Source organism: Antennarius striatus, chromosome 12 (genome assembly GCF_040054535.1).
Source record: "Antennarius striatus isolate MH-2024 chromosome 12, ASM4005453v1, whole genome shotgun sequence".
NCBI lineage: Eukaryota > Metazoa > Chordata > Actinopteri > Lophiiformes > Antennariidae > Antennarius > Antennarius striatus.
Genome location: NC_090787.1, coordinates 15,872,041 through 15,894,146, shown reverse-complemented (window position 1 = coordinate 15,894,146; position 22,106 = coordinate 15,872,041). Strand labels below are relative to the sequence as shown.

Sequence of the window (22,106 nt, the reverse complement as noted above, 5' to 3'; positions counted from 1 at the left end):
CAATCCTGGCCCACTTTCCTGTCCATATGTATGATGAAAAAAGGAATTTCTGAGCAGAGCACAAAGAGACAGATATAGGGCCAGAATTGCTATACACTATAAAGAGTCAAAAATGTAGTCTCCATGTACATTGATGAGAGTCAGTGATGTCATTGATGGGTCTTTTTGGGACCATGATGAATACGTAAAATAATGAGATCAGTTTATCTTTCAGATTATGCCACATAAAGCAAGGTTAAGGTGAGAGTGTGAGGGTATGTAGTCAGGTAGACAAGAAAAGACAGGCTGGAGGATGGAGTGCGGTTTGACTCAGGTTAATGATTCATTTAGGTCCTAACAGGGACTGATGGCTTCTCAAGTTTTGGAAGCGATTCCAGTAGGTTGAGTTGCATCTTCCTTTATGGAAATGGAAAGCTGACTTTGATCAGCACAGTGATTTGAAAGTTCCAGATTGCAAGGTGATGATTCAAATTACAACATCTGCAAAACGGAGAGCGGGAATTTACAGCAGTGACTTGTCCAACATTGGGTGAAGGTGAAGCATTACCCTGGAGATGGCTCCTTTTTATGGGAATGATTTCATCAGAACAATTGCTGACAAATCATATTTACGTTCAACCTCAAACATATATCACACGCCACCTGTCAGGATGTAGAGTATGTTAAATGACACATGTTCCGAGGCATTTCCTGTCTTACCCATCCATGACGTCAGACTATACTCTTGGTGAAATCTCCAGTAAAGGAGCAGCTTCCCACGTATGAGCCATCTCATGGTATCATCTCAGTTTACCTTTGATCACGAGCTGTTTTTCCAGAAGCGTCACACTTCTTTTTAGCCTCCGCATAGAGAGAAGCATGGGCTGACTGAGCTTAGGAAGTATTTGGAATGTTTATATAATGTAGGGCAGGTGAATTATATGTAAGACTCTAGCAAAGCTATGATTCTGCTGTTTGTGTGTAATTATCCTCTTGATGATATAATAATCCATCTGTCTGCCCATAGCAATTTTTTAACAATAACACATTTCTTTACACATGGCACATATTTAACTTTGATAAATAATTGCGTGGAATTGACAGTTATCTAAAGTTTAATGCATTCTTGGGAAGATTGCTTAAGCTGTTTTATTAATCAAATGGTCACATTGTTTAAGTGAACTTATCTCTATAGCATTTCAGTCCAATTTCTGCTTGCCAACCCAAAAGATCCACACAGTCAACAAATGATGAATTGCAGATGTTTGCCCAGTTTCATTGGATCTGTCAGACACATCACAATCCTCCGTGGCCCATGCAAGTGCACATACGTGAACAATCCCACCGAGATGACATTTCCGATGGTGAGATATTGTATGTTGCATATCAAGTACATTCACATTCCTTGGTGGTGAAATGTCAGCTTGACTGACACACACATAAACTGACATTGAATGAAATGCAGGTGGTGCCGGGAAGAGAATGGATTTAATTGTCAGAGTTCAAAAAATCAGTTGCAAGTAAAATGATGGTAATGATAAATAAATGTCAGGTTGGTAGAATATCGTCATTAGTAATTATAGATGACCACAGTAAAATCATGTAATTTTGGGCTACTGATTCTGTAATTCTGTAACACTTCTGTATTTAATTTTCTTAAATGTTCTTGTATTTAATGTCACTGGATATGAAAGATGGAAAAAAATCTATTAAGTAAAGTGTCACTATGAGTGTTCGATACAATACCACTATATCTATGACACTGTGACCCTCTCTGTGCAATAAAATCGATTTTATTGCAAGATTGATGCAAAAATCATAAATGATTGTATTGATTACCCGGTTACTGATTACAGTGTGTGTGTGTGTGTGTGTGTGTGTGTGTGTGTGTGTGTGTGTGTGCGTGCGTGCGTGCGTGCGTGCGTGCGTGCGTGCGTGCGTGTGTGTTATACCTAAACAGCTAGCCCTGTGTGAATAGCTGACAGAGCCTGGACCAGTCCAGACAGGATCTACATTATCAATAGCTCCTCAGTTCTGGATGCTGCTCATCTGATAATTAAACAGCTTATGGCTCATTTGCTGCTGTTTACCAAGAGATTGTGCATGTCCATGTGTGTGTTTGCTTTGTGTGTCCGTGTACTGTACGAGCAATAAGAACAATTCTGTTTGCTTTTGTCTCTTGGTCCTGGCTGTACATTGGCTGCACCTTATTCATATTCATATAAAACTAAACCTAAAACAATATTTGCAGTATCACAGGTTCTAATTCCAGCCTCGTACTGATATTGTTTATACTTGTTAAACAAGTGAAAGTATAAATCTTAACTAATATGGCAGGTACTTTTAACAGGTTCACTGGGTCTTACATTAGGTGAACAAGTTGTTGTAAATTGAACAAACATTGCACAAAATTACCTTTTTTATTGATTAATTGTATAGTTCTTCAATTGTTTTTGATGTCAGTGTTGTTCTGAAAACCAAATTTGTCTGTACCTTTTTTTTTTTCAAGTTAAAGCAATAGGGGTCAACCAGCAAAAGCATTGGAGGGTGTCAAATAGAGGTGAAGAGAATATAATCAGGGTGGACCGGATGAAGAGTAGAGTCAGGAGTGATCTGTAACAGAACGGTCCCAGCTAGGTTGACATTGAAGGTTCTACAGGATGGTAGTGAGACCAGCAGTGGTGTCTGGTTTAAAGATAGTGGCTCTGACCAGCAGACAGGAGGATAAACTGGAGCTGTCAGAGCTGAGGATGTTGAGGTTTTCACTGGGAGTGAACAGAATGGACAGGATTCAGAACGAGAACATGAGAGAACAGCTCATGTTGGACAGTTTGGTTGGAAAATGAGAGAAGAGGTCTAGATAGTTTGGACATGTATGAACGAGAGATCATATCTATATGAGAAATGGATGCTGAGGGTGGCGCCGCCAGGCATGAGAAGAGGAAGAGGAGGACTGGCGAGTAAGGGAGGACATGAGGGTGAGGACAGTGAAAGTTTCCATGATACTGACAATAACAAATATGTAGACATTTATAAGAGGGTATGATAATGTCCAAGTAAATAAAAACTGATAAAAGTGAAGATAATGTAATCCCTAGTGGACATTTTCACATTTTCACTGAACTGCGGTGCTTGGTTTTTTACTCACACTGCCCTCAGCTATTTCCAGTGGATGTTTCATCTGTCATATCTGTATTTGTAGGCTTTACATCAGTACAGGCATACGTATCTTCTGCTTTAACTTCTTCTGACAAAATGCTAAGCCAAACAAACAGGTTAAGGATGTAACTCAAGATCAACAAACAAGTAAATGTATAACTCGTATCCAAATTCCCACTCACCTGTCAGTTTGCGAGATGTTCTGTTAGAACAATTTAATATGAAATATTTGTTATTTTTTTGGTAAAGTGTGTTATAAAAACCACATACTGGACAGAAGAATGTGATCCCTGGTAAACAAGTCAGGTGTTTGAGATACATAAGTATATAAACATAAGCAGTATTCATAGCAATTCTCATATTAACATGCAAAGGAAGAAGATCCGGATTTTTCTGCAAATCGGCTCTGTTGGTTACCTTTTCCTCTCTGTTCTTTGATTTTTGTTGCTTTCAACTTTACATCATCTTTTAATTAAGAGATCAAACTTTTTTCATCCTGTATCACACTGAAGAAATATTTCAATCACTCCCCCCACCAAAATCAAGAGATAAACTTCAGTCATAACCTTTGTATATTCCTTAATCTCCTGACTTGAAGCATGAGCATGGATGGAAGGATTTTTTTCAGCTGCAAAGAACAAAACATCTAAGTGATGGTAGCTAAAGGAAAAGTGTTGCGGGTGTGTATGCATATATGTTTCTTGTTGAATGGTGTGTCAGTCAGGTGTGTACTATACTCTTTCCATCTCATTTGGCTTTGTGCTAGCTAACACTGCTACAAACACTTTGTGTACTTTTAAAAGAGAAAAGGTGAAAGGTTAAAAGAAAGAAACTAGGAGTCATGACTTTTGAGTGGCATGACAAGAATAGGAATAATATGTTAGATGGATGGATGGATGGATGGATGGATGGATGGATGGATGGATGGATGGATAGATACTTTATTAATTCCAGGGAAATGGAACATAACCTCCTGGTTATTAATATAGTAAAACCCTGTGGGCATTAACAAACTTCTTCTGTCTCAGGTTCTTCCTCTTCTTCACACTTGTCATACATTGTGTGTGCTTCCCTTACATGTAAGAGAGACTGTAAGAGAGACAGAAAGAGGACAGGCTAGAGATACAGTAGAGCAAAGCCAGAAAGTGAGCACAATGTGTCTGAAGGTGAGTGTGTATATCTGTTATGTCTCTGCTGGCAACCTTGCACCAGCTCCCCCTTTGCAGGCCATTTTTCATCCAACTGCTGCAGTACACACTGCAGAGGGAGACAGGGCTGGTGGAGAGGGGTGGAGGTGTGGGTGGGGGTGGAGGTGGCATGGATAGCAGTGGCAGAGATGGCGGTTAGATAGCAAAGAGAAAGAGGTTTAGCAATGCTACTTCCGTACGACTGTGTTGGAAAGCTGTTGGTTGCTAGGATCATGTGCATTGTTTAACAGGTTTGCATATCTGGGGATGAAGGCTCGACACCTCAGAGGTGTAGTTGTAGGTACAGGCACATGCATACCAGCATACCCCGGCAGATCGAACAGATGACTGTGTGCCTGCAATGGGTGTTGATTCATGACTCTCATTCTGCAGTCACCCCATCTTGCTGATAATTATCTTTGTCAAATTAATTATCAGTGTAAGTGTCAGCATGACAGTGGCAATGAACTGCATCCAGATAACCTTGATAAATCAACAAAATGAGTTTTAGAGTAAATGTTTTTAGCAAGTGAATGGGATCCCACAGACAATGTCACATGTTTTCTTCATCCATCTCTATCCTCCCACCTATTGTTTCTCGTTGAAATCTGTTTCTTTGACACTCGATCTGCAGTCTGTGTTCCAGTTCAACTTTAAAAGCAAAGCAGTTTGTACACAGAAGGTGGAATCAGCGTGAGATGTCACTAAGTTAATAACACAGCGTCTACATTTTTCTCTTCACTGTTGCTATATTTTCAGCTGAATTTCTTACCATTTTGGGCTGGTCCTAACTGGGATTCAGACTATGAATTTATTATTACACAGGTGTTGATATTACTGTTAAGCTACACAACTGAGAGTCTATGAACAACATAAGAAAGAAAGGTGTCAGATCCGTGATAATCAATGATGCTGACGGCAGGTCAGGTTATCACACCCATGAACTTGGTGTTGCTGACTTTTTGGTTTCTTCAGACATCAGGCCGGTGTGTCCTCTACAGTGTGGCTTCATCTGGACCCAATGACCTACTTTGTCTGTTCTACATTAAGGGAGAGCCGTTGCTTCACCGTCTGTTTGTCGTGCATTTCCTTGTTGTTCACAACAATACCCAGCATTACTAGAACTGAATATAAACAGGACTGGACTGAGCACACCTTCCTGGATAGAACTGGTGCTCCAAGCGGCAGTATTTGAAGGATCCTTTTCCATTTTGACTGTCTGGAGTTTTTCAAGGCCAGGATCCAGTTGAACAGACATGCTGAAGCGTGTGTTGAAGTGTGCTGTGCATCTCTCAGCTGTCATGGTATGATGGTGAAAGCTGAGGTGTAGCTTTCATTCTGATGTGAGCATCTGCAGCATCTTTAGTGCTAGACTGAGTTGCCTGATATGCAAATAGGTGGGGGCCAAAAACGTTGGGGGGGGGGGAGTCTGACGTGTTTTTTCACTAACCTCTCAAAGCACTTCATTCAAGGGGCTGTTGTTGCTCAGGCATAATACAGATGGTGGTGAGATGGTGGGAGGCTTGGAGCACTAAAAACAACAGCGTGACTCAAAGGGGTGCTGAAGAAGAAATCTATGCAGAAATCTCTCAGCTGCTCCCCAGAGTCCTTGAGTCAGCGTCCAGATATGTTGTCTGGGGCCTGGAACCTTGCGAGGATCAATCCAGGGCAGGAATCTCTTCTTATTTGGCGTTATGAAAAGAGGCAGCCTAGGAGGCGGGTTCATGTGGCATCACAGAGCACCACCTAACACAGTGTCACAGACAAATTCATTCTTTCATTATTAATTCAGACAGTCATGGCTGTGTCTTTCATTTATCATTTTTTCATGTTACCCTGTGCCACCCCTATTTTGCAATTCAGAGCATACACTTTTTTTTCTATTCTTCCTCTTCTTCTTTTTCTTCTTCTTCTTGTATTTCCCTTTGTTTCTTGGTGTTTAATGTTTTTGAGTGTTTAGTGTTTTTGAAATTTCATCTAATGAAAAATTGTAAAATGTTCTAAATGTTCTAAATGTTCTAAATGTTCTAAATGTTAAATGTGATTGAAGTTTGTTTGGAAAAGATCTTCTGAGGCACTTAAATGCTTTCATCTAATGTAAAACTGCAAAATGTTTGAATGAGATTAAAGTGTTTTTGCAAAAATCAAAAAAAAACAACTTCTTCTTCTTCTTCTTCTTCTTCTTCTTCTTCTTCTTCTTCTTCTTCTTCTTCGTCTTCTTCTTTGTCTTCTTCTTCTTCTTCTTCTTCAGGAGAGTCACACTACATTGAAACATAACTTGTCAAATGTCTGAACGTTTTGTTTTTTTTACCAAATATATCAGGAAGATTTATTTAAAGGTTATGTTATTTTTACAGTTATTCTATTTTTACATTCACCGATCATCTGTCAGTTATTTCTGCTATTCTTCATAATATACAATGTGATCTTGCTTAAGGACAACGCGGCTGCTTTCCTTTGCTTTGTGGTAATAGCATACGGTGTCTGCAAAACGTGTTCTGCATTTAAAAAGCTGTCAGCGGTCGCATGTGTTTGAATATTCGTATATAGTGAGGGTGAAAGTGTTCCGTGTGCATCGACAACATCTGTTGTGTCATCATTGACAGATCAGGCCTGTGTGTCCACATAAAAGTCCATGTGTAACATGAATTTAATTAAATAAGGCATATCCCAGGTTGCTGAGTGTTTTCTGAATCAAATCACTTTCCATTAATTTATTGTGTTGAGGCTTCAGTCTGCCAGACGCCTTATCCTTTTGTTTTACTATTAATTTCCCAATGTTTTTACAACCATGTTGGCTTTCCCTCGCTGTTTATTCTATGTGTGTCTTTTCGTTTTGATAATTATCTATGATTCGTTCTGCTTATATAATTGCTAGGTGCTGGTGCCCTAGGGTAGTCAATAAACACATGCACTTTCAAACTACACACACAAGGAAATGCGTGTAAATACATCATAGCCAATTAAATGTTAAACATGCAGGGTAGCTCTGCAATGACACTGAACTGATTAGACAGGCACTTTCCTTGCAGAGACCAGTGTACGTGTGTTTGAGTTCACAATTAATTACATGCTTGATACAGTCATTGAATTACTGAAGTGTTCAGCCTTGCACACTCATTTGTTTGCACTTGTGAATGTTGTTTTTCAGATTATATTGGTGTAACCTTTAGTATTCGACCGTTGAGCCACATCCTGCAGAGGAACTCCCATGGGTCTTTGCTGCTGCTGTTGCTGCTGCTGCTGCTGCTGTAGGATTTAACATGATGGTTTACATTCTGGTTTCTACTAAACTACACCCTTTATTTGACCTCCTACATTTTCAACTGCCTTAGTGTCACAGCTTGAATGGACTGCCTGTCTCAGCCAGCACTGTGAGAGGATGCAGACTGATCAGCTGTGTTTCTGTACTACAGGGTATAGAAATTAAAATGTTTGGCAAGTTATTATACAGGGAGAAGATGGAGTTAAAACATTACAGTACTCTTTGAATGCACTAGAAAATTTCACAGACATAAGTCCATTAGCACTTTCTATTTTGATCATTTCGCCATTTTACATACCCAAGGGAGGTGTGGTGCCTATAGAGCAGTAGATATTTTGGTTTATGAAGAAATAAATCTGGATCCTAATTAAAAGTGCAAAACAGAGCAGAATATATATGTGTACACACACACACACACACACACACACACACACACACACACACACACACACACACACACACACACACACACAGTATTTTTATACAGTATATTGGAGTGGTTTGTACAGTCAACAAGCAGCTCATGAGCTTCTGCACAGTGTTTTATTGTGTCTTCTGTGTGTCTGTGATTCGCTGTAGTGCGTCTGTGCTGTATTGCATTGATCTGGTTGCTACCAGCTCCATCGGCCTCTGTCAGCAGTTTAGCCACGAATACAAATCCAGATAAAAACATTTAAGAGGAGTCCCTGACTAGCCAAGGCCATCCAGGGCCAGTTGAAACCAATACCACAGGGCAGGATAGGCCCTCCATCAATTACAATGTTATTAGCCTAATCATTGAGAAACAATGGGAGAAGGCTGGATCTCAACTCAAAGGCAGGCAAACCAGTGGACAGCAGTAATGCAGATCCAAATGTGGCATTATATTTTCTCTTTTCATTTGACTGTTTTTAATTTTAAAAGTAAGCTTGTCCCAATGAGATTTGGTCTTTGTCATGTCAAGAACATTAGTCATTAATTTATACATATTACATTCATATGTGTTATCTTAATTACTTTTCATTTCAGCATTCGTTCTTCACTGCATAGCGATTTTGTCGTTCAGCTCTCATGCTATCCTTTTTCTGCTGTTTTAAATAATATCTGTCATAAAAACTGAAAAACAATTCATGTCTCTTTAGTGGTAAAAAAACAACAACTTTAGAATACAGTGGTACCTCTACTTACAAAATTTTCTACTGAAGAAATTTCTGCCGGAACCAATTAATTTTGTAAGTAGAGACACGTTTTCCATGCAAATGCCCCAATCCCTTCCAAGCCCCCCAAAATTCAGACATAAATGTTTTATAAGCATAAAAATGCATCAAAACATGTAACAAATACATGTTATGATTAGATTATTACACAATAAATAAGAGCTGTGCATAATGTAAAAAACAAGAATAGAGTAAAGAATAAAAATGATGGTAATTTACCTTTTAACTGCTGTCCCCATTGTTTTTTGCCCTCTTTGGGTCATGCGCTCTTGCCTCACCATGCTAAACAACAGAGTGAATTCCACTCCTCCTTTTGAACTTCTCGAACCACTGATGCCTTAAACTAACAGTGGTCTTTCGCCGACTTTCCCTTGCCTGAATCCTCCTTCACGAGGTCATTAAAAATGACAGTTGCCTTTTCACAAATTATTTACATAAAACTATCAGAACACCCCATGGGTCAAGGGCCAAATGACGAGGATGCTACATTCACACCTATCTAGCTACACATAGATGTCCCTCTTAGCCAATGGCATGCCAGGAAGATAATAGGTAATAGCGCATGGCAGAGCAGCTACAAGAATGTTGCGTTCAGTAACCTTTGGGAGCTGCGAGCAGCAGCCCATACTGTATTTTTACCTTTCGTATCCTGAAATTGCTTTTGTAACAAGAAGCAATATTTTCCTGTTGAGGCGTTTCGTAACTTGAAAATTTCGACGTTCGTAAGTAGAGGTACCACTGTATCTTTCTACCTATCAGGTCAATTATATTTCAGTAAGATAAGTTTTACATCAAGCAGCACAGTGGCTTAGTGGGTAGCGCTGTCGCTGGACAGCAAAGCAGTTCCAGGTTCACGTCCCGCTGTGTGCAGAGTTTGCCTGTTCTCCCCATGTCTGCGTGGGTTCTCTCCGTGTTCTCCGTCTTCCTCCTACCTCCATAAACATGCCCTTCAGGTGAATTGGCTGGTATCAAATTGTCCGTAGGTGTGAGGGTGTGCGTGCGTGTTTGTCTTCACATAGCTCCGCAATGCACTGGCGCCGTGTTTGGAGTGTACCCTGCCTCACACCTAAAGTCCGCTGGGATAGGCTACAGAAACCCTATGACATCTGAAAAAGCAGGTACTGAAGATTAGATGTATGTATATGTATGTTTCATATCTTTTATCAAAGGATATTATATTGTAATTCTTTTAGATCAGTGTTTATTAACCTGTCATACTGATGTTTCCTGTTGGCATTATCTCTGAACACTTCCATCCATCATCCATCTATCCATTAATAGATTACATATTAAAAGCATACGTAACTACTCAGAGTAAGAACACAGTTATAAAGTATTGAGATGTTGCTTTTGCTTGATCATATATTTGAAAGCTTTTTCTTGTGTTCTTCCCTTTGGGAATTCTTAGTAAATGCAGGGCAGATTAGATCATGTGACTGGTTCACATTGGCACACTCGGTGGGAAAGATGACAGGCTGACAGGAGTTAAGACAGCAAAAGGGAATTAATATGTAAAAGGAAGTGAAAGGTGACAAGGAAAAGTGGATAAATTTTTGAAACCAGCTGGCTGACCTCTAACTAATTGAGTTGGCAATCAGGCAAAGGCAGCATTTCACTCTCTCCCCAAAGGGTGCGAGAGAACACAAGCAGATTGGACAAAGTTATATAAGGAAAGAAGGAGTCCATCCTACCACCATCTCTGTCATGGCACTCCTCTATCTGTCTATCCCACTCACTGTCTCCATCTCCCTCTCCAAGATACGACAGCAAAATGATAAACAACCAGTCGTGGGTCTTCAGTAGATTGATGATTTAGGGAGAGGAGAGCGTACATGCAGCAGCGGCAGGGACGTGTGGGACAGAGTGATTGTGGAAAAGGACCAAAAAAGGCTGCAGCTTCTCACAACATGATGCACTTCAGACAGCTGTTGTGCTGACTGACAGACTCAGAAGACACACTGGGCTATCTTCCACAGGCTCGGTATCGCCTACATGTAATCGATGTTCGATAGAATTACAATTGACCGACTTGCGGATCTTTTCTATTAGACCATGTTAAATAAAAATAAGGAGCATCTTCAGGTGTTTTAGGATAATCCCTTCATTTTTGATGCTCTTGATTATTCAGATCTTGTTTTTTTATTTCTGCCTGAGCCTCATTGCTGATGAGAAGACAGACATCAGCTCTATTAGATTATGCTGAGCTGGGGTAATGTCTAATAAAATACCAAAACCCTTGACGGTACTTGACGTTCATTGTCATTGACATTGTTTGTGTAATGTGATACATTGCTGAATTTGGGCTGAACTCTCCCAAATGACGAGACATTGTGTGGCACAAGAGAAATGCTAAAGGAAAACGATATGTGGCCATTAGTATTCTCACGCACATACATGTTACTTTTTACTATATTCAATGAAGGTTATACAAGATGTGACATTAGATCATGTGTGCATGGATTCACACAGTGACTGATTAGAGAGGGAGCAAGAGAGAAAGAAAGAGAATGTGTGTGTATAATTGTTACAGCTCAACAATTATCTTTAATATCTAATTATCTAAGTATCTGTGAATGATCCATAACATATGTACTGCATGTGTATGTGTTAAGTCATGCATAAGGCATTTTTCTCACAGCTTATAATAATTCTGACAGATGATTAAACCCAACAATGTCATTTTGAATCAGTATTTAAGTACTGAAATTTCAATGAAGAGAGACAAGTGAATGAAGTAACGATAATTGTTTATTGCAGCAGATGATATGTGATAATTAGTCTGTCAGAAAGACTTTAGTATTTAGACTCTACGGGGAAGCTGTGATTGAAGCACATATGCTGTAAATAGTCGCAAGATATATCTCCCACTGTGTCCAGACTGGTGGTGGCGGCTGATGACTCTGCTGGTACTGATGAGGCTGAAGAGGCTGATGAAATTATGATGTTGTTGCACAAATCAAAAAAGCATCTCTTCAAAAATCAGTAGCAAAACAATTGACTGACCGTGAAGGTGTTCTTGTGTGTCGTTGGTTAGATGTGATCAGCTGATGTGATCAACAGATATCTGAATTTACAATCCAGGACAATGACTGCAGAAAACCTAGACTGAAGCGGTCAAGTGGTGTAACACCCCACAGTTCTATCTGCAATATCTATTAAGCTGAATATGTGATCACCATACAAAATGAGGCCATGATGTCATCATTTTCAGAAGAATCAGTTTTTTCCAGTAATGTCGATGGTAATGGTGTCATTCTCAACTGGTTTTCAAGCATTTGTGCCATTAGCTCCTGAAAGACTGTTGTTTCGTATAAAAACAGGCTAACAGCAACAAAGATTTATAAATTTATTCAAGAACCTCTTGTGCGCGAATAAAAAGAATATATTAGTGATATAATGGAAAAGCGTAAAAGTAAAAATCTTTTTAAATGAACCTCAAAAAATATATCTAGGATGCCCCAAAATGGAACAAGCAAGAAAATTGATATGGTTGGTTCATTTATGTGTTTATGTGTACTTATTCAGCTACTCGGGTTAGTTAGTGAAACAAATGTATTATCGCTGAATATAAAACTATTAGTAATAATTCATTAATTATTCTAATTATTCTATGTTAACATTTTTACTTCTTCCCATACATATAATTAATAACATTTCCTCATTATGATGAAACACAAGTTCATTGGTTGACATTGTAGGTCCATCCAAATCGTGTTGCCGTTCCAGTCTAGATATAAACATCCTTTTGAGGACACAGCGTTGTCTTCTAGGTGTATGGATTCGCTAACAGGCACCAGCTTGTCTCATAGTCCCTTGGGTGTTTGACAGGAAATTCCATCTAATTGCTGCAGGTGATAATACCACACAATGTGGAAACTACATTAATGCATGAGAAAAAGCAAAGTAAGGTGTTAAGTAAATTGTGTGTCTCCACTTGTGCACTTGTAGACTTGATAAAATAGGTGAGAAAAAAATTAGCAAATTACCACACACAGCCATCGGCATTGTGTAGTACAAACTCCCTTTTGAAGATCTACTGATGATAAGTCACAGCATGTCTGAAACGAGGCTGTGTGATTATGTCTGTAAATATGATGTAATTCAGCCTCATATATCTGTTACCATTCATAACTTCTTCTTTTTTTTTTATGTTTTCCGATATTGTGGTAAAACACCTGCCAATCTCAAGAGCAGTGTGAGAAGATCCGACTTGTGTTTTGGTTCCTGATGATGGTGCTACACTAACATTATCATTTAGAGCTCAAATTGTACCTTATCCAATAAAGTCCTTGTAAATTTAATAATATTTCATCCAGTATTTGAGCTATTTCTGTCCTGCCTTTTTTCAGGACTAGCCATTCAATTTATTTTTGCAACCTATAAATGGCTCTCTTTATAGCTTTTATTGTTATGACCTCTCCTTTGCGGCTTTAAACCTGCATTTTCACGAGCACGAAATTTATGAGAAAGTAACCAAGTCCATACAATGTGGAAATTTGCATTTGAATATAAGTTTAGTATTAGCTTTAACTTTTTTAATGTGATGCAATGAATCCTCTTAGTTGAATTTGGTTGAACTGTGAACTGTTGTATAAGCTGGCTGCTCAAAACATGTTTGTTATTTTTGTATCTCGTTTTTTCTAACAGTAAAGGCCCATTAGTTGAGATTAGGAAACTAACATTTGTAAATGGTACAGTAGAATTTACCCAAGCTATGTTCTCTGCCATTTAAGGATCACTGTGTATAAAACCAGGGGGGGAAAGTGATGATGTCCCTGTAAAAGGCAGAATCATATAACACTGGCAATTAGCATCGCTGGGATGTTGATCTGCTCAGCCTTGTGTGAATCAATGGCTGTAGAGGTCATGGATGATGCACATGTGAGACTGTGCATGTGTGTATGTGTATGCACATTATTCAATGAAACCCTGCCTAACCCTAATATCATCTTTCTGCACCCTCCCCACCTGTCTGTCTCTCCCCACCTCTGTCTCTCATCTAGATGGTTTATAAGGCCTGGCTGTGTTCTCAGTACTTCCAGACCACCCAGGTGCATTGCAGTAACCGAATCCCCTGTGGTCAATACTGCCTGGAGGTGCAGCAGCGGTGTCCCTTTGTCCTGCCTGACAACGATGATCTCATTCATGGAGGCAGCCCCAGTTTTATATGCACAGGTAAAAAAAAATTTAAAAATTGTGTTTTTGAGAACAGCATCAGAGTACAGGAGGGGCGGCTGTGGTATAACTGAGTTAGTAACTAGTTAGGCTAAAGTGATTTTACTATTTCAAAGAAGAAGAAAAAAGCATGACTCTGGCTTCAACTGTATATGCTCACCCAGTGTATTGCAGATCACACTCTTGACCTGGGTAACACACTACATGCTGAGCTCACAAATTATGAGCACAAAGTCAACATGATGTCTCGTTGAGTGACACTTCAGTAGGACACACAACCTCTGATGGACACACAGCGAACACTTGTGAACTAACAGTTACATGATGTTCTGTCTAATCACCCAGCTAACAGGATGATACACCATAACACGGAATTGTTGCCAATTATTCACAGCACCAAGAGGCAGCTGCAAAGTACATCACTGTGATGATAAGTCTGTATATTGTGCTTTAATTGTAACAGTTTATCACAGAAACACACACACATACGTGGGCATACACAGACACACACACACACGCACACGCACACACACACACACACACTTGTCTGGATCACATATGTGGAAGGTGAGTCCCCAGGTTTTACTGAGTGAGCAGAAAATGAGCATTACAAGCTCTTAGACACATGTGGGTGCTGCCCCCTTGTGGTCAAAGGAAACTGGGTATGTTCTTGTATTGCAGGATAAAAAAGACTCATTCATGTAGATCTTAAAGAGATTTTTAAAAATAGCTTACAGATATATTACGTGGCTTCATTATCTGCTTAAACAGCTGAACACTATTTTCAGTGGGATTATTTACAGATGGGGAACTTTACACATTTGTTGCCCTCGAGAGTATTGGCAGGAGCAGGATGTTTGTGGGATTCAAAATAAGTGCCAATGTTCATCTTAATGATGGAACTTTTCACCCAGTGCACCAGCAAGGCTCATTAATGTGTTTGAAGAAGTTCCTGGATATTTATTGAGGACTATGGCACAGGAGAAGAATCATCTCAATGTTGGTGTTGTTCAGAGAATGACTTTTGTGGCCAGTAAAAATGCTGAATGTCAACTTTTTAGCACTTTATAAAGAGTAGACATGACTTACCTGAGAGCAATCATTCAACAGGGTGCATTACCATTCACAGAGTCTGTGATAACCACCCTTTGATAATAATGTTGTAGATAGTGATATTAGTCCTTCGGTCCAGTATGTTTTGGCGCATAATAGTTTTGTTTTGTATAATATATATCCCGTAAATATTTCTTAAAATGAAACATAATGCTCTGTATTTTATTTACACATTTAGTACAGTCTTTATAGATCCAAAGAAACTCTGTGTCATCTTGAGTCCTAGTTGAAAAGGCTAATATGAATCATCCTAATGCATTGCTAATCAGAAAAAAACAATGAAAATGCAGCAGGTAAAATACAAAAATAATTTTTTTTATGATGATTGCAACCTAGCTGGATTGTGTTCAAAACATTTTGTTGTAAGAAAACACATGAAGATTACCCACATCTAAAATAAAGTACATCGTGAACAACAAAGGGATCCATGTCTGCTGTAACAGTTTTTACTGAACGATCAATAAATCATTGCTTCTGTTATAATTGAGAATGCTACAAAGAATAAAAGCATAAAAATGAAAATGTTTTGACATTGTAAAAGGCATAAACATTTCATATTTTCCAGATTACAACTGTCAATATATTTTCTGTTGATTGTGTGCTTGAATGACTCTAAACTCTCTAGCTGTTAATAAATAAAACATAAATGAAGAATACTGTGAGTCCAACAAAAGAGTACCAACCGATGTTTTTATGAGGTCCTTTAAACTGAGGACTATATGCTGATGCATGAATTTAAAAAAGAAATCAATGTTAAATGCAGTGTTAATATTCTGATAGCGTAATACGATCCCTTTTTCAACCCTCTCTCACCAAAATGACCCCCAGGGCTGTTGGAGGACCATCCATCAGGTGTGGACCCGTATGCAGAGTGCTGTGATGTGCGGTGGGACCTAAAAGTGGATAATCGTTCACGGGGGACACTGAAAAGAACTCATCCGCCCTGCCAGCACCGTACCTCCCTCAGCTCCTCAGCAGCCTGCAGACTGTGTAACAGCCGGCTCAAACTCTGCCTGCTGGTCCTTGTCCTCCTACACACTGTTGCCAGCCTCACTGCATCCCACAATGCAACAGAACTAGGCCTCCCCACCATCACGCCTCTGGAGGAGAGCCCTGCCAACGAGGAGTGATAGAGCTGCCAGGAGGAGATGAGGTTGCTGGGGTGGGGGATTCCCTCACCATGGCAACCTGATGGAAAAATACAGCCACAGTCGTGCTGTAGCTGTGTGCCTGTGGACATTCTGCAACGCCTTCTGGTAAACGGAGAATGTGGGACGCTTTGAGACGAAAGACACACAAATCAATCAAAACAAATAAATAAGTTAACAAACAGACTTACTAAGGGACTCCCTCAGATAGATAGGGGGGCAATGCCACAGCCTTTGTTGAGTGGGAAGGTCGGCTTCCTCATGGCTGAGTTTCTCTCACTACGCTTTTTTACACTGTGTTCCAATTATTGGTTTCTGTTGCACTGGCTGACTATGGAATTACACGATCATATTCTCTTCTCTAATGTTCATCCTTTATGTTTGTTTCTGGATCTCATACAGGAATATAATGTGTTCTCTAAATAAGACAGAAGTTGTTTAAAAAAAATATAATTAGCTGCAAGTTTGTGAGCATGTTTGTGTTTCAAGATTTAATGTGTGCGAGCATTCGTGGGTGTGTGGATGTGTGTGTGTTCAAGTGCATGTCTTTACGTGTGTGTGTGCGTGTGTGTGTGTGTGTGTGTGTGTGTGTGTGCGTGCGTGCGTGCTCGTGTGTGTGTGAGAGGAGAGCATATGTTGCTGACATATACCTTAAAAGTCTACCTATGAGGCGCAGTGATGATGTTTTGTGGAGCCACCCCCTCCCGCCCCCACAGATGTCACTTAGCTTTGCGATGCTGGTTTTGGAGGCCACAGTCCCAATATATGACCTCACTGGTTTTTGAATGTGGTTCTGATGTCCATAGTAAGCACTGTGTTTAACACAGGTTTATGGAATTCTCCCACTTTGTTTTGTGAGATAACAATGGCCAGTTGAAAGAAAGCAATTCTGTAGCGAACATCAGTAAAAAGTTAACACCTGGCTAAACTAGAAAAACCTGGGAATACCAACAACCACTGTTTGATTTATTGTAATGTGCATCTTCTATTCTCCTTCTATTATCCTACTGAAGCACTGTATTTATTTGTTGTTAAATGGGACAATGCTAGCAGGGAGTCTGGTAAGGGAAAAGACTCAAGTTGTCATAAGACAATTAAAAATTATTCATTCATTCATTCATCGTCTAGCTGCTCTATGTGCTGTAGCAGGCCATGGGGAGTCGGAGCCTATCCCAGCTGGTTTAGGGTTTGAGGTGGGGGAAACTCTGGGCATGACGCCAGTGCACCGCGGAGCTACACATAGACAAACAAACACACGCGTACACACTCATGTGTGTTTTTTGGAGGTTTGAGGAAGCCGGAGAACCCAGAGAGAATCCACACAGACACGGATATTGAGTTCAGATATTATTACGTATCAAATGATTAGAGTTTGAACTGGAGTATTAGGAACAGAAGTCCTCATGGTGATCTCTGATATATTTTAAATGAACCAATCAGAAAGAGTCACATGACGGGAAGCCAAAGAACCTGTAGATCATTTTTAGTGACCATATCGTTCGGAGTCATTTTACAGTAATTATGATACATTATTGGTTCATTGCTCTTGCTGTTCATTATTATGATCAGGGGAACAATGTGATCACTTTTTTAATCTCCTTGCATCTTGGTTTTTAAAGAGTTAGCCACTTGTTAGCAACTCAGTTAATTAGTGGACACAAAACTAGAAAAGGAGGGGGGGAAAGCACATAAGAAGAATTTATCTCACAGAACAAAACATGAAACTGTGTTAAGCTTGTCTTAACCAAAGATTTAATTTCAGGCATTTTTTAGCAAAACCTCATTCAGATTCGGGTCACTTCTCAGCAGCGTCGCTCAGCAAAGTTAACTGACATCAGGATTACAGCACTGGAACAAGAACTAAGCTCAGTGTTCGCCCCTCAACCAATACTGGCTTCTGTTTGAGTGGTGTCATTTAAACCTCAGGCCTTTTTATTCACAGGAAACCTGAAGACTGGATGTTACATTACAGAGTTTTTATGATGATTGGTGAACTGTTATTCCTGTGCATTTATGATCAAGCTAAAGTATCTGCATCTTGTTTGAAAAGGTAGCATTCTACCTGCAATAGGGTGAAGAAAAGTCCCCTAACCATGAATAGAATATTACAATGGCCACATAATACATATAGAAGGACATTTACATATCACAGGCGCAGTTTGTTCAAAATCCTCACTTTGTTTCTATTGAAAAAATTTACTGTGTAATCTATTTTCATGAATTGCATGTGAAAGCTCTCTGCAAGTTTACGACAGCCTCTTTTTTTTTCTTTCTTTTTTTTAACTTAGTCCCCAATCCACATCCCATATTTTCCCAAATCAGTTCCTGTAGCATGCCCACTGTCTTGTACATCAAACTAATGTCTCATTAAACAAAGGGCTTATTACAATATACAGTACAAACACAGTCATCAACATGTCAAAAACACCCAACACCGTGCAACTGCAAATTATCACCAGGCGCAATGTAAAACGTGGCTCATTTTGCAACTGCTGTTCGAGCAGAAGGAGAAACGAACCCACAGAGGAGTGGAACATCATTGTTTTTGTAAACACTAATAACCTGACATTGTCTTAGTCAGCTCATGCTGGGGTTTATTTTACAAATATTGACCAGCGTTTGAACAGAAAAAACTGGTGTGACCTTAAGGGCTGATTTCTTCTTTTAGTTTGTAAAATTTTATTTATGGGTTTTTGTTGTGTTTTGTTTTATTTTATTTTATTTTGGTCTCTTCGATGAACAAGGCTGTGAGATCAGGTATTTTGAAGTTACACAGATGTTGCTGAATGCTTTCTTTCCCACTCTTAAGTATGTTAAATGAGATGTCCAATCCAATTTCTGATGTCAAGAATTTTATTACACAGCTTATATGAGGATTTAAAATTCATTATTAATCATGCCATGTCTTTGTAATCAATATGTTGGAATGCTTTTATGCTTTGAAAAACCTGCCCCAATCTAAACACTTCCACTTGCATGAACTCCACTCATTGTCATTCAGCATACAGTACATACCCATGTCCATGTATGAGAACATGTAGTTATCTTGGCCCCCAGTAGATGGCGATATAGCCACTCTTTTATTGCTACTATAGGCAAGAACCAGGAGAGCTGAGCTGTGGAAAAAGAGGTGGGCCTGTAAGAAAAAGTGTGTGTGTGTGTGTGTGTGTGTGTGTGTGTGTGTGTGTGTGTGTGTGTGTGTGTGTGTGTGTGTGTGTGTGTGTGTGTGTGTGTGTGTGTGTGTGTGTGTGTGTGTGTGTGTGTGTGTCCGTTGCTGTTTGCTCTGTGTTATCTGGAGAGCTCATTAGCATTGCCACAACCTTGGAAACTGCAGGACAGGTGTGGCGAACCGCCCGTGTTTTGTGCCCCTGCAGGGACCTGCTACATTAGTGGTTGTTTTATTCAACACAGCCCTCAAGCTGTATGAACTTTAGTATGAAACTTTTGCACTGTACCATGTGTAATAGCTGCGTCAGTGCTGCAAGACTCACAACAGGATAAATTAGATAGGTGCACCTGTCTAATGGAAGATCCTGCCAAACCCTACTCTGACATTACACATATCAGGTGTGGGCAGCACCCTGAAACTGGTGCCAAAGCAAAGAGTAAATTAAACTAATTCAAATCTGACTTGACGCTGCTTTTCATGGTCAAAAAATATTGGGTAACAGATGGAAAACAGGGTCTGTCAATGTAGTAGAAATGTGCCATGTTAGCAATATATGGATTCCACCTCATCACCCTCGCCCAACCCTCAACATCAGCACATACATATAAGGGATTTCTCAAAGACATACATGTGAATTCATTACACCTGTCATGCTTGTGCCGTGATGTATGATTCATCACAAGCTAGCTGTTGGACATGTGTTCATACAATAAATCTGCCTTTGAAGGCATGCAGAGGTCATGTCTTGGATTTTCTAGGCAGAAATGCATCCTTACAGTGGTTGCATGGGTGCAGTTGCTGTACACATGTGTTGTCCTTCATCTTACTTCAGACATTCTTGGACCAAGGACAGACTTTTTTTTTTATGTGAGTTTTCTCCCAAACAATACTAGCGATAGATCTGTCTTCAATTTGACTTTTATTGGTAATGCAGGCATGCGCACAACAGTTAATCTGCTGTGATGATTTTATGTTTTGTGTGTTCTGGTTTGTCATCTTTTAGTGCATTATGCCGAGAAGAAATTGTGTAAGATCCTACAGATTCAGTCAAGATTCTTGACAAAGGTCTGTCGCAGCTGTAGGGTATGGTCACATTCCATAACATGCCAACCAACTGAACTAATTTTGTGTTTTAGCCCTGCACATGTAGACTACGTATGCCTTTTGCACCTAACCCCCTGTGCACCCACCACCAAATGGTATGTACACAAATGTTGCTCTCTTTTGCTCAATGTCAGACCCTCTGTTTTCACAATAGTTCCATCTTTATCTTGTGGATCTATGCAGAAGCCCATTCCTTTTTTTCGTTGTAAATATGTTTACTTGTATGCTGAACAATGTATGTCTTTGCGTCAAGGTTTCCCTGAGTTGATATCATATTGTTGCTTCCTTCTTCTTCTTCTTCTTCTTCTCCTTTGCTTATTCTTCTGCTTATTTGTCTCCTCTTCTTCTTCTTCTTTTTCTTCTTCTTTATCTTGTTCTTCTTCTATTTTTTCATTTTGAACGTCTGAAATCATTGATGTTAAAAGAGAATGTGGTGACGTTTAACCAATAGACTTGTCCTCAGCTTTGCAACCTTAATGTGAAAGGTTGTGGTCCTGTGTGTGTGAAAGCGAAAGATTAATGATTATAGAAATGAAAAAGGTTCAAAGTCATATAGAAGTATCATTGCGATTATGACTATTATGATTACTATTATACTACCAGTATATTGTAATATTATAGATGCTTTAGTTCAAGTAACTTCTTTAATTTTTTTACAAACAACTTTGATGAAATGATTTATAAGACAGTCTCACAAGTCATGATCTTTTCAAAAGTATGAAAATTACTGCTACAATGAAATTAAATTGTGTTCTGATGAAAATAAATACAGACATATAATCTGTTTCTCTGTTGTGTTTTGTGATTTGCTGTAAAAATTTTCAAATTCAGACGCCAAAAGCACCTTAAAAATAATGGGGCATGCAGAGGCTGTAAGTTATTTGCTAAACATTGACTTTATTGAGCACGATGAGAGTCAGATTCCACGTAGTCAGTGTCGGATGGAGTATTCAGATACATCACCTCGACATTTGTAGACATGTGTTCACATCACATATCACTATTTGGTTACACAGAATTTATGACACGGAACTGATGCAATTCTACTAAACATCTATTTATTGTTATTATTGTTGTTTAAATGAATCTGTTCAAATGAATACTCAAACACGGCTTGATTAGTAGTTTAATGTTTTTTTCATCTAATTCATGAAAGTTTCAAACCTCAAAAGGAACTATTAACTAAGTGTTAGATAAACCAGGAACGGAATGTAAAGTACCAATTCCTTAACGTTTCAGCACAGTATTTGTTAAATGCAGTCAGAAAGTCTACAGGTCAGAAAGTCTAGTCTAAAAATGCTTTTTTCCCCCCATCTTTAACCAGAAGATGGCAGTATGAGTGTTTTTTTCTCATTATTGGGACTGAAATATTTTTACATGTAAATATCATATAGTACAACTAATACAAAAAACTAAAAGTAAATAGAAAAACGCTATAATAATAAAAACAATATTTTTTTTATTATTATAAAAGTATTCACAGCAAATGATGGTGTTACCCTAAGATAGATATGCATTTACTTAAATCAACATAAAGACCATCTATATATGTTTGTGTGTGTCTTTCAAGCAGTGAAAGTCTCTCATTCAGGACAGGTGTACAAGAATGTT

General features: G+C 39.1%; 1 protein-coding gene across 1 annotated transcript in view; it reads left to right on the top strand.

Annotated features, from left to right (window-relative positions):
* The window catches only part of LOC137605292 (NALCN channel auxiliary factor 1), a 75,308-nt gene extending 58,755 nt beyond the window's left edge, over positions 1–16,553 (top strand). The window contains exons 2-3 of the mRNA XM_068329853.1: positions 13,790–13,961; positions 15,903–16,553. Of these exons, the coding sequence (XP_068185954.1) occupies positions 13,790–13,961; positions 15,903–16,204 (474 nt within the window). The 3' untranslated portion in view covers positions 16,205–16,553. The remainder of the gene's footprint in view (positions 1–13,789; positions 13,962–15,902) is intronic.
* Positions 16,554–22,106: the final 5,553 nt, after the last annotated feature.